This window comes from Fusarium mangiferae (genome assembly GCF_900044065.1).
Source record: "Fusarium mangiferae strain MRC7560 genome assembly, contig: FMAN_scaffold022, whole genome shotgun sequence".
Taxonomy (NCBI): domain Eukaryota; kingdom Fungi; phylum Ascomycota; class Sordariomycetes; order Hypocreales; family Nectriaceae; genus Fusarium; species Fusarium mangiferae.
The window spans coordinates 304794-317770 of NW_024573942.1; the positions used below are offsets into that span (position 1 = coordinate 304794).

At 48.1% G+C, this 12977-nt stretch overlaps 4 protein-coding genes across 4 annotated transcripts; 1 reads left to right on the forward strand and 3 right to left on the reverse strand.

Annotated features, from left to right (window-relative positions):
* Positions 1 to 1296: 1296 nt before the first annotated feature.
* Positions 1297 to 2339, forward strand: FMAN_14164 (uncharacterized protein; the record flags this gene model as incomplete). Its single annotated transcript, XM_041825598.1, has 2 exons — positions 1297 to 1521; positions 1599 to 2339. The coding sequence occupies 2 exons, from the start codon at positions 1297 to 1299 to the stop codon at positions 2337 to 2339; spliced, it is 966 nt and encodes a 321-aa protein (XP_041690963.1).
* Positions 2340 to 4519: 2180 nt separating this feature from the next.
* Positions 4520 to 6488, reverse strand: FMAN_14163 (uncharacterized protein; the record flags this gene model as incomplete). Its single annotated transcript, XM_041825599.1, has 2 exons — positions 4520 to 5392; positions 5445 to 6488. The coding sequence occupies 2 exons, from the start codon at positions 6486 to 6488 to the stop codon at positions 4520 to 4522; spliced, it is 1917 nt and encodes a 638-aa protein (XP_041690964.1).
* Positions 6489 to 8007: 1519 nt separating this feature from the next.
* Positions 8008 to 9351, reverse strand: FMAN_14162 (uncharacterized protein; the record flags this gene model as incomplete). Its single annotated transcript, XM_041825602.1, has 1 exon — positions 8008 to 9351. One exon carries the CDS (start codon positions 9349 to 9351, stop codon positions 8008 to 8010), a length of 1344 nt encoding a protein of 447 aa, XP_041690965.1.
* Positions 9352 to 10918: 1567 nt separating this feature from the next.
* FMAN_14161 (uncharacterized protein) lies at positions 10919 to 11636 on the reverse strand (the record flags this gene model as incomplete). Its single annotated transcript, XM_041825603.1, has 2 exons — positions 10919 to 11356; positions 11409 to 11636. The coding sequence occupies 2 exons, from the start codon at positions 11634 to 11636 to the stop codon at positions 10919 to 10921; spliced, it is 666 nt and encodes a 221-aa protein (XP_041690966.1).
* Positions 11637 to 12977: the final 1341 nt, after the last annotated feature.

The following is a 12977-nucleotide window of genomic DNA, read 5'->3' on the forward strand; positions in this document are numbered from 1 at the left end:
ATGATGCTGCGATGCATAGAAGAGAAGGGCGGCAACCTCTCCTTTCACTTGGGGGGCAAAGCTACATCAGATGGACAAAAGTGGACACCCAACATGGACGCAGTACGAGCCACAATCAGGTTTGCGATCGCTACAGGTCGCCTAGAACAGAGATGATAACACCACTGCYAACCTAGACCAACAACAACTACCCTGTACAACTACAAGCAGGTACCGCTTCAGCCGCCGACGATAGGAAACTGAACACTTGGAGGAAACTGGGCTTCAAGTTGACTTGCTACTACTAATAACCACGGGGGTCAAGAAGACAAACGACAAGCAGGCCGGAAAGACAAGACAGGAACTGCAAGGGCTTGGCGAGATCAAGGCAAATACTGGTGTAATGTATGTATCTTTAGCTTGTAGAGCCCTCTGGGCAGTGGCCTATCGGGCGTAATAGATTTGTGTGTGTGTTTTGCGAGGCTGGCGAAGTTGCACATCCAACAGCCTTTCTTCAAGATAAGCCTTGTACTATTCTATTCTTCCGAAAAGACAAACATGATGCCATCTCATCGCAATTAAGCCATACCGTGAATGTCTGAGCCAACTCAGCCAACTCAGCCATTGCCTGGACGTCTAGGTCCAAGCTTTTCGCCGAACTCGTAAAGGGGCAATGCAGCGTCATGAAGTCATGGATGGCGATTGAAATGAAAAATACGATAGCAAGTATCCTGATGAGATCAGTTCATACGAATAGCGGAACAGTATAATTGAGCCTGTCATCTTTCGTCGAGAGCGGAAATGCTTGGTCCAGCCTGGCACTTGGGGCATTGTAGGCGGTGACCCATCCAGTCTAGTCTAGTTAGGACTAGCCTTCCATCGTACCCGGCCTGAGTTGCTGATTGGTCAAAGGTGTTTTTCGGGTCGGTAGTCGACCCTTCTCGTTGGTGACGTTGAACGCTGCGCTGTCGCATTTCTCGTCGCAGGCGGCCAACTACCGGGCCAAGAACTTGTCGTCAAGGCATATTCCCTGCCACGACAGCCCTACTCATTGGAAAGAGCCATTGAACCCACGTTAGCAGTCATACGTAGCTTGTCGCTGAATTGCGAAACAATAGCCAACGGCGCACACGGAACCCAATTCTGGCATAAATCCTAAACCCTGTATGGCTTTGCGGCAAGGCAACCGACAAGGCAGACGTCGACCTTGACTCTGGTATTTTTCACTTTTCTTTGACAAGGCTTCCGCGAACCGAAGCCCCTATTGCATGCATGCGCTACATCCACACATGCTCTTCCATTTGGGAATGTGGCTGAATGGCGGCCATCGTCTTTACGAAGTTTCGGGATATAAATACTACTCCCGCGTTCCCCTTCTTCCCACACTCAAAGTTTCCTTGTTCTTTCAATACACATACGCTGTCCACCTTCCATCAAAAGTCTTTGATCATTATCTATATCTCCCTGAAGCCTCAGAATTTCCGCCATTTGGACCTTGGTCGGAGCAGTTGCCGAGACGACCGTAGAATGTCAACCCCGGCAGTATGTGACCCGTTCCTCTATCCATATACATTCCTCTTCGATCTATGTTCCTAATGTTGACATGTATTTGTCTATAGGAAAAAGCAAACCTTGCCCGGATTAGAGATAATCAGAGGAGGTCCCGGGCCCGAAGAAGAGAGTATCTCCAAGAGCTCGAGCAACGACTCCGAGTGTATGAGTTGCAAGGTGTCGAGGCGTCCTCAGAGGTGCAACATGCTGCGCGGAGGGTTGCAGAGGAGAACAGACAGCTCCGTGGTCTTCTCAACCGGCATGGGATCAGCGATGATTACATTACTAGTTACTTGAACTCGGGTACAGCATCGCAGAACGACCCGGCCGCAATATCGCACTTCCCCAACACTCACAGCGATAGTGTCCAATCCCTTGAGCAGGCTATCGCACCCGGGAGACCTAAAGCTCTCGAAACTGGCGTATCGGACGGCATGCTTCCGCAGGAAAGTCGTGAATCATCTATCGCAAGTGGATCTAAGCAGAGTTTTTCTATATGGATATCTGGTCAAGCTATCCAGTCACCTTCAGCACACATCCGGCCGCTTCCCTCCAACGTCCCTACAACAGTACCGAGGCAGTCGATAACTTCATCAATGCATCCCCAACACTACACCTCTCAGATGTTCCCTGATCCTCAAGTTTCACGGACCGAAAGCTACCACGCTATCGCTACCCCTGGATCTTTGATGGATGATCCCCGGCGACACAGCTACTCTGTGGCACCCATGCCTGGGGACCTCTCAACAATGGTTTATGAGTTGCAGCATTCCCATGACTTCCTTTCACAGCCATGTGGGACAAGATGATGGCCCTTCAGGACCGTGTTGAGTGGATGACCTACCAGTCGAGAGCGCTGGACTGATCCACTAGACCCCATGGCACCCGATGGCCTTCCCAGCACCGACAAACAACTTCGTTTCGATGCAATTTGCACATGAAGCCCAAGGGGAACCTGTGCATTGGCTATGCGTCTGCTCCTTCGGGCCCATCGATGGAATTGGCCTCTTCTCGGCTACAATTCCTGCAACTGGATGCATCATGGTTCATTCCCTTCTCAAACCGTCCAATATCCTTGAGATATGGCAGTATGGAGGACTTTTGTGTCGTGCCACGATGAATTCGGTATCTAGATACGGTCTGAGAGTGTCGAGGAGCGAGTCAACGGGAACGCACTGGCGAAGACGAGCTTGGCCATGCGATGCTGTTGTGTAGCTTTGTCCTCCATCTTATCGTCAACCTATCTTTCAAACCATTGGAGCAAAAAGCAGAAGTCGAGCATCGAAAGTTGGCAAAGAAACCAAAGGGACATGAGTCATTCCATCATATCTCAATACATGCTTGTTGATAGGGCGCGCAGCATAGAATAAATCGACTAATGCCATTCTTAGTATATCCCAGGATCGTCAACACTCTCTCCCGTTCAAACGTCACACATCGAGGTATTCCCACCATATGAGACCGGTTTACCGATCACTTCGCTGAGTTGGAAGTGGAAGACTGTAGTTTTTGTGAGATACGGTATTTTGATGGTAGTTCCGTTTCGGGGAGGAACGCAGCTAGTCGCCATTCGTGGACTGTGTCACGGCTTAGCATTGCTCTCTTGAAGTGGCACGATTATTGGTTGGATCTTAAACTTGTACTGAAGACACACTCGTGACTCATACCACATCACCTCCTTATTATGAGTAACGAGAGTCTTGAACTATATAGCGTAGTGCATTGAATGCGATTGATCTTCTCAGTCCCCGTGAATTGCCTTACCTGCTACTGGAAGGGCTTATAATTCTATTAGAGATTTGCTAAAGATCGCTCAGCATATGTGCTGTCATACCCGGGAGCAAGGTACTAATGATGCGTGACAAATCACGGGATTGGAGATGCGCCTTTTTTTCTTTTCTTTTCATAATCATGCATTGTTTTCTCCTTGCCTACTGAAATGCTGTGTTACCTGTCGTGGGATTAACAAAAGCCAAACAAAGCACCATGGGAAGATCCAGGTCGCCACGCCTGCGCAAAGTGACTTGGATTCTCAAAGGTAGGTATTCTGCAGTCACTGCATGTCCGCGCAATGGGTGGCTACATTATTTAAAGATATTTTGTTTTGCTTGCCGCATCGTTGCCATATCGTAGTAGCATTACTCTAATCAAACTGTGTTGGGATGCTGATGTTAGCAACTGAGGCCATGTTAACATGGCCGATGTTAGCTTTTGAGAATTTACACCATCTCAACGTTAGCATACATGAGCGTTAATGTCCAGCCAATTGAAGCACCGTATTATATATGAGATTATGCCCTAGTTCAATTTAACATTTCGTATCAAGACAGCATTGAATGCCGCACAGCGTCTGAGCATATCATGTTATCATAGTATCCAGTGTCATCATACGCCTCATGTTAGCATAGTCATCCATGTATGCTAGTGCAGCCACAGATGTTAACATGGCCTTTAACATCCAATTAACCACTATGCTAGCACGCCTTTGTATGGTAGGTTAACATTGCTGACCATATTAGCACAATATACTTCATCTTATTGCTAACCAACATCCATACCAGCATGGTCTATTATAACAGGAATCCAGTTTCATATAACACAAAACTGTTGCGGTCGACTCTTTGTCCCGTTTTCTCACCTATACTGCTACTACATACCACTATTTGCTAGTATCAATGCTATTAACACAATTCGACAGTCTTCCAATGGCTTGAAGAACAGGATTCGGCACAGTAACATCGCCCATTTATATGGATATCAATAACAAGCGTAGGCCGCGACCAAAGTAAAAAAGCCATCTATAATAAAATATAACTAAAACTCACTCCAAGGCGTCTAATAGCTACCATACCTATTCAGACCCTTAGACATTCTAGTATCCTATGGTGACGTCTTGTTACTGTTGGATGTCCATCCCATATCAATGTTACAATGCCAAGCTCTCTTCCGCCTGTGTCGATGCTCCAATCCAACTTTACACCATTTTCCCTCAATGTCGTGATTTCCGTTTAGTGGAAAGAAGTCGTAATGATCGTCTTTCATGTTTTGGTTCTTCCTCCCGAACCTTACTCAGGACCTCAAATTCACCAGCGTTACTTGAATCATCCCTGCTGACTTTCTCAAGTTGCGCAGCCCTATGGTCAGCATCGTGTTGTGCCTCTTCCCTTTCAGTGGTGTCTTCCTCCTGTGCCTTTTTGGCCTCCTGTAGAGTGAGCTCCAAATCTCGGGCCTTGGCCTCGGCCTCTTGAACCTTCTTCTGGATCGTTGCGACACGTTCTTGGTGCAGATCATTCATCTGAACTTTAAGATTCTTGATATCTTGATCAACCTGTGTCTTCGACTCGCCACGGAAGACTTGTGGCTCGAACCTCTCCTTAAGCTTGCAAACTACTTCAAGGGCGTCCAGAAACTGCTCCCGTTCTTCTTCGCTGGTCCAAAAGTCGCCACTTTCGACTAATCCACGAAGGTCGGCCATTTTTGAGCCAAGTTCTGTTCTAAAAGTCTCGCGATTTTGCATCTTACTGCGGGCATTTTTCTTGCCTTGGATGCTTTCTTTGACCTGTTGGATCCGCTCTAGAATCTCATCCTTGATGAGGGGAGAATTGTCAGAGCTTGACGCGGGCGCTAGAGAATGGGTTCCAGACACTAGAGATTGGTGGTCCGGGGGCTCCAGGGTCGACAGCTTGTGCGACGATGAGGTCTTGCGGTTGAGATAAGGAGAAGGAGGGAGTCTGTCCCGCCATTTCTGCCTTTCTTTGGCAAGATCCAAATCTTGTGGAATCTGTTTTCCCATGACTAAGTGTTCGATGGCGAAGATGACAAAGACACCGCAGTTATACTCATCCCTTTGTGTAAAATCATCCTTTCAAGATCAGCCAGCATTCGAATTCGGGCCTGATTCATCCAATACCTACAATCAAGAGAAGTTTGGTATCTCCTAACACCTCCTTAAGCGCCTTTTCGATGCTCTGGGTGCGATAGGCGTCTGCTAGACTGTCGTAATGCTCCGCTTTGATACATCTGCCGTTTTCTTGATAAATGACAACCAGCGACCAGTGTTCGAAGGGCAAGGCCGTCTTCACCGGAACAAAGACTATGCTGAAGGCTTTTAGAAATTTGCCGCGAAGCGTTTTTCCCTCGTCATTGACTCCCTGCACATCGAGCCAAAGTGGATGCCGCGAAGAAAACTTGGATGTATTCTGGGAAAGCAGAATTTGCCTGACACTCCGGTCGATACTCTCATCGCAAAGCCACGCAGTGGGGTCCGATAGTTTCTGTTTGGCCCTGTCCTCGTCTTCATTCGGATGGAGAGATGAGGCGGCCAACTGCGAGTCGTGGTCACTGCCCTCTTGTAGAAGATCAAACAACTCTGCTGCACTCGAGCCTTGGGCGGGCATGTTCCTCTTGGATCGTCGTAGCTTGTTTGACATGGGGACTAAGGCATTTTTCAGAGGTCTCTTGAACTTGACCTCTGCAGCCATGTTGTCAATAGTTGGTAAGTCATCAGAAGGCTCGGCTTTGGCGGCTTCCTCAGGGTCAACGCCACAGATGTCTTTGTCAAACCTGCCACCCTCTTTTCCGCGTAAGATAGACCTATCCGCTGATCTCTGAAAGCGTCTGTCATTTTTGATACGTTCAAGAACCTGTCTACAGTTCGTTTGCGTGAGTGACTCTCCAGTTTTGACAGCTTCGCTAATGTAACCACCAGACTCATATAGTTTCTGCAGGTTAATTCCAAAATTGAGGCAGAGGACCGTGATGCTGTGAAGTTGATTAATAATGCGCTTGCTCGGTAGGAAGGTCTTGATGAAGGGCTGCTTGACCCAACCAGCCTGGCCATTCGGCCAATACTTGTTCATGAACTTGACATGGTCGACTGCCACGCGATCCTCGTTGGTCTTCGGGACGGTGTACCAATCAGGTACTGTTTGGACTAGGCCCTGCTTCTGGGACGACATCGACGCCGAAGGCCAAGTTAGGTGGGAGCTAGTGTTGGAGCCGGCGTTGGGGTCGATGTTGAAGTCGATGTTAAGGCCGATGTTGGCGCTGGTGTTTGCTCCGGTGGTGGAGCCGGAGTGGGGCTTGTTGGAGGCGGAGCAACAGGCATTGGCTCAACACGTGAGGAAGGGGGCTGAGGTTGATCTAATCGGTGTCACTCAGAGTGAAACGAAGGACGGCTATTAGGAGGCATGCGATTGAGCGTGCGTGTGTTGAGGATGGAGGGAAAGGAAACATGCCGCGGAAAATTGCTGAAGCAATTGCCTCTGTTGTTCAGGGGTAGCCGACGTAAGCTTGTGCGGCCTTGTAGCCTTATCTATAGGTTAGCAGACTATCGATGAGACTTCCTAATACGGAAATCGTCTGATAACATACCTCGGTTTTTAGCATCAAGGGGCTTCAACAGCACCACGAGTATTAATACAGCAGAATAGCAAATTGACATACTTTAAGATTTGATATCTGATTGCATTCAATGAGTGAGGCACTTGGTAAGACTGTGGGCGGTATCCAGGGTGTTCAAGTCAGCTTCGTCATGTTAGCCCCGCGTACATACGTCCAGCTACATGTTAGACCCGCCGACGGGATAAAAAGCTCTGGGCTATCGACTTGGCTTAGATGAAAACTTTTCTCCCGATGAGTGAGCAAGCCAATCATCATTGGGTTGCTTAGGTGATTGATGCTAACGCGACTCATGTTAGCGGCCATGTCATCACGATTGGTGGATGTTAGCGGTTGAAGTTCGGCTGTTAGGAACCGTCCCCAATGCGACCCGAGGGAGGTTAACATCAAGATTATCATATATGTTAACTCACCAGGTAACAAACGCGTGCACGTCTCTATGTAGGTTACACGAGCAATGGGGTTGAAGAGTGGGTACCACTTGATATATGCTGAATTTGGGGGTCCAACTTCATGCGTAAAGTGGGTTGATCAGGTGTATGCGAATATCAGCATCCTTATGGATATGCTAGATATATGAGGGTACGTAGAGTACGTACGATGAAAGAAATAAGAGGAACGGAAAAGTTGTTTTGTAAACATATTTGATGAGACAGCTTCAGCAAGAGACGTATGAGACAATTGCCCTGTTCTATGCAACAAAGACTGCCTCAGAACGATTGTGTTAATTTGAATTCTCAGAAGGGGGCTCCTTGGTATTCATTTTGGTACACCAACGATGCGTAAAACGTAGCCTCAAAGCCTGAGCCTTGATTCATCAAAAGTAGTGAGTTTCAGCACGTGCTGCGCAAGAAGTTTTCGATAAATTTCAAACTTTGGGTACTGAGCCGAAGATGGCGACGAAGCTGGTCTCGAGCATAGCGAAATGATGTTAATTCTGTGTAGCTCATACTATAGGAAAGATCAAGAAAAAAGGCAATACAACGAGGGAAAAGAGTCAATCTTTCGCACTAAACTTCCAGCGTCCGAACGAACTTAATAGTTAGTCGATCAGTATGTGGCTTTCATTGTTGCCTGTCAGTTTTGACGGGCCACCTTCTGTATGATTTTGTTAAAGAGCTCAAGATGCCGATGCAGCAAAGCTCTTTCAGAGCTGCATTTCTGATACGCCATAGCTTCTTCGGGGCTGCAATGTAGTTCTAGCAAGCAAGCGGCAGCATAGATAAACTGCGTCTGTGAAGCCTTACGAACATCATCAGAGTCCCTCTGAACCTCATCAGAGTCCCTCTTCTCTAACTTGTATTTAGGGTTAAATTCCAATGGTTTCATGACGGACATGACAGTCTTGAACATAAGCTTCGTACCATCACGATGCTGCGGCGTCATTGAGAATCTCCGGATGTTCAACTTTGCCTCACAGGCCCGAATCCGGTCATTCAGTGTACCAGGTAAAGGATCCCGCGGCAGTCGTGATTCAGTTCTTGAAAGGAGCCATTCAACGAGCCATTCAACTCCGTGCTGGTGGTAGTCCCTCATAGCCTTGTCCGAAATGCATTTGATACAAGCCCGCCCAGCGTCAGCTCCTCGAGCGCGGAATAAGAGGTTACAAGCTCGTAGTAGAGTAGTAGTGCATTTAAGGGCATCGTAACCGCAATGGCCATCGTCTACCATTGCCCTCCTGAAGGCCAAGCCAACCGAGGTCAAGTTTGCACATATCGCGTCTCTGGCGTGCCCATATTTGCACTCATTCGGAACTTTTGCTGTCTGACGCTCGCGTTCCCCAGTAGAAGTTCCAATACCGGATCCGTCTTCATGGGATGTCTCCGCGATTCTGCCCTCGCATTCTGAGAATGGTGGAGTCTTGGGTAGGTCATATGGACGGTCGTATGGTCCTCGTCCAGCTGATTTTAGAGCAAATGCATAGCAAATATTGCCCAGCATTTTGATTGGGTCTTCCAATATAGCTTCCATCGAGGCCTGGTATCCCAGAAACGCGAGGCACTTGATGATATATAGGACAGCTGCTTCACCAGGCTTTTCGGTTGCCCAGTACTCAAAGCTTGTTGCCGCTGCGGGGAATCGTTGAAGTTCACGAACAAGATCGTAAAACGACAAAACAGCAGGGTCTCCTAAATGAGAAACACATCTTTCAAGCTCTGTATAATCCCTTAGCTTGGTACTGTATACCTCAGGCGTTCCTGGGCAAGGATTTTCGACAATTTGATGTCTATCCCTGACCTCAGCCAGCTGAGAGATACCAGAGGTGCAATTTCCAATGAATTGTGAATCCAAGCCAGAAATTGGGGGGTCATCTCCTTTGTGCTCTTGGCCACAATAGTTTGCCAGAGCTTCGACCAGTTGTGGGTAGCATATATTGCGGCTGAAGGCGCGTCTTGGGCTACTGGGACTACCCTCTGCCATTGTGTCACTGTGAAGGGATATGAGAACATTGAGGTGGCTTGCAACGTCATCGAGAGCTATGTTGCAGGGAAGCGTATAACTATGGCGCCCCAATGCTTGTGAGGCGAATATCAGCGCGCAAATGTCAAAGTCTTTCTGGGGCCAGTCCAACCACTTTGGCATAGGCGATTCGTAGTGTTCCAGCAAACATAAGCAACCCCAGATGCTCAAGTTTGAGTTGCTGAACCTCGACCGATCTTGTGAGCATTGCCGAATATTGCAAGATTGCTTGACGGGTTGAACATGCTGTCCCAACGTATGGCTAGATTCTGGACACCGACTGAGTGACTCTTCCATGGACTGAACAAGCCATATCCTATGTCCTTCACTTCCGGACGACCGAATATGTTGAAGGTGGGTCTGGGGATCTATGTAAGGTCGATGCAATTTTGAGTAGAGCCATATAGTCTCCAGTACGTCTCGATTGAGATCCTTTTCGAGGGGTACTTGGGTTGCTTGTGCCAATGATTGTCCTCCCGGGTCATTAGAATGCCGAGATTGACGGTTCATCTGTATGTCCAGCGGGATTTTCATGGTGAGAAGAGATTGGATCGGGCATAAGTTAGAGGGTTACTCTAGGTTGATGAAGGAGGAAAATGGCTTGTATTTAAAGAGCAAAGTTTCGGGCGACAGCGACTACTAATGCCAGTACAGACAGGGTTGGGCGATAACCTTGCTCCCCGCAGAACTCCACGAAGCCTGCCCCCCACCCCCCTCCTCACCCCTGCGCCGGCATAATGGTTCAGCTCTCGGATGATTCCCGCACCGTCTCCAATATGTCATGGTGCATCCGGCTCCGCGCAACACGGAGATCTGCAGCTTAGCAAAAGCAAGCATAATATTGAACCAAAACCACACTCGTATTGATTGCCAGACCAGTCGTAATTCCACTGGACTGTAAAATATGGGCGTGGAAAACAGCCAATCGCCAGAATAATGGTAGCTAGTCTCAATTCTAAGAATAATTTTTCTAGACAAGCCTTGTTGTCGCGTAAGGTCTCGAGAATATCTGGAAACTTTTGTTCATCCTGAGGTGACCACAATACGTCCGATTATTATCTCAGGATCCAGTCTATATCTTCTTCATTTTTCGTTACTCGTATGCCATAATGTTCGGCAGCTTGCCCCTGCGTTGATAATTTGATGGTGCCGTTCCCGGAAGTCGGTCGTTGGGTCAATCGTAAACCTTTCCTGTAAGGATTCGTGCCTCACACTAACGTGCTGCTTGGCAAAACATGGCATCTATCAAGACTTCCATCTGCGATGCGAAGTGCTCTCGGGCGTTGTATCTGATTTGCCTTGCCCTTTTCTCGCACCTGGTGTGTTTGGCTCTAGATCTTTACAACAGACTGTCTACGTAGCCATAGTATTGCTACCAGTTGGAGCACCTACACCCTGTGCACAACAAGACTTAGAATCTACGCAATCAGGCTTCAGCATAACGTAGATAGATACAGTTAGGTCAGAAACATATTCATAGTCGGAACTTGTCGTCCATGCTGGATTTGCCGCTCTCAATTGCATCCTCCTAATCCGGAGAGTCGTCATTATCATCAATGGCGCTCTCGCCGTTGTAGTCGTCGGTATCAGAGTCTACAGCAGCCTCGTAATCCATTATTGGTGTCATAGCATTGTTGCTGAACGAGACATGCTTCTTGCTCTCAGATAGACGTGAGCTGGGGTGTCGTGAAGCCGCGGCGCTCTGAAGGGAGCCGTAGCCTTTAGACAAGCTGCCGATCTGGAACACAGGCTTGTTGTTTCTGAGGCTCTGGCCCTGTTCACTAGACACAGGCGATGACTGACGCTCCTGAATCTCGTCTGAGGATGGAGCAGCACCAGGAATAGTTTGAGGGGGAGGAATCTGGGAAGGCCAAAAGCCATGCACGACAGTAGTGCGCGAGGGACTTTGGGACGAAGGTTGCGATGAGCCCTCTGAAGCTGTGATGGACTTTGCAGGCAATTTCGACTCGACTGTATTAGAGCCAGATCACCCGAGAGCTGGAGGAACTGGCAAGGACTCCTTGGCGACAGGAGCATCGTGAGGCTGACAGAGGACCCTTGTTCTTAACAATGGGAACAATCATCTTCTCAGAGTCGTCGGAGTTGATATTGTGATCACGTTTGCTTCGGGTGCTTGCGCAAGAGTCTTGACGTCGTACACGAGGGCGCGCAATCTCTGATACTGGAGTAGAGTCAACGACCTCTTCGTCTATGAGAGACACAATACTGCGAGATAGTTCAGGCATTCTCGACTCGGAAGGAATATTCTCAGGAATAGTCTGAGTAGTAGAAGTCTTTCCTCGTTGTCAACAACAAAGGTCTCTCTTTGCCAGAGTCGCCAGCTGAGGTTCTCTAGTCTTCGTCCCTGTCCAACGGAGTCTGAGCATGTAGAGAAGACTGGCTGGTCAGCATCTGTGATTAAATACGCATAGGAGTTAGGTTACCATTCCACATGCTACATAAGTGAGCGGAATTTCTAGTGTCGACCTTGTGGATGGCATCTGCATCCACTGTCAAAAGATGGTATGTAGCCAATAATTCATCGCAATAGCGAATTGAATGGTATAAGAAATAGACGTCTACGAAAGGAGGGTTGAGAATAATACAAGTTCGAAATTAAGAATGAAACAATGCAACAGTAGTGAAGACAGGTAATTATGCTGGCTGAGTACTCCCACCATGAGTCAAACATGCCATACGGAGACACGAGGGTGTGAACCACCAATAGCAAAAACAACGAGGATGGCAGATGTCGCCCCTTGCAAGCCAATGCATCTTCCAGTTGTCTTCAATCGGGCAGGTTCATTATCCACAAGACGTTGGAGAGCTACAGGGCCCTGCAAACACAACGCCTGGTCGTGGCACCAAGGCGGCACCAGGACCCATTTCTGCTACAACCCCCTTGGTCGTCCGACGGCAACGGCGTTTAGTGGATTGCTTTTGAGTATTCCACAAACAGAGTAAAGATGAAATACACAGTTCGTTGCGACGTCGAGTCAGTTGACGCCGACAAGCTGTCCCCAGAATTCAAACAACTGAATTGCGTCTATCCACAAGCGTGCGGACCCAGAGATCAATATCGAGGCAACCGTCTCGCATATGAGACGGATTGCAACCGCATCGCTTGGGCTTTAGCCGAACTCAACGTTGTCCTTCGAGGGAGTGAGGTCTTATCCAGCGAGCAGTTGACAGCTGGCGTAATAGCAACCAAGATCCCCGGCTACAAAGTCGACGAGTGCGGCGATTGGCAAAAGAGCTCGAGCGACAGAATATTTCTAGCCTTCCATCTAGAACAAGTCTTCAGCGATAGCAGTGTGGCTTGCAAGAGGTCTTGCTAGTTATGGGATTTGGTCTATTGTGTTGTCATCTTCACATATTTTTTCGCTGGGATGGATTTGCATACTAGTTTGGCTATACAACCCTACAGCTCGTCGTTTCAATGTAGTTCAACCAGAGAAGCAAAGTAAAGCAACCATCTTACTCTTGGCTACTGTAGCTTTGCATATTGGAACCTGCTCCGTACGACCCAAGTATCTACGACGCGTCCTCCTAGCCTCATACCAATGGTGAATCTTTCTCTCCGTTTT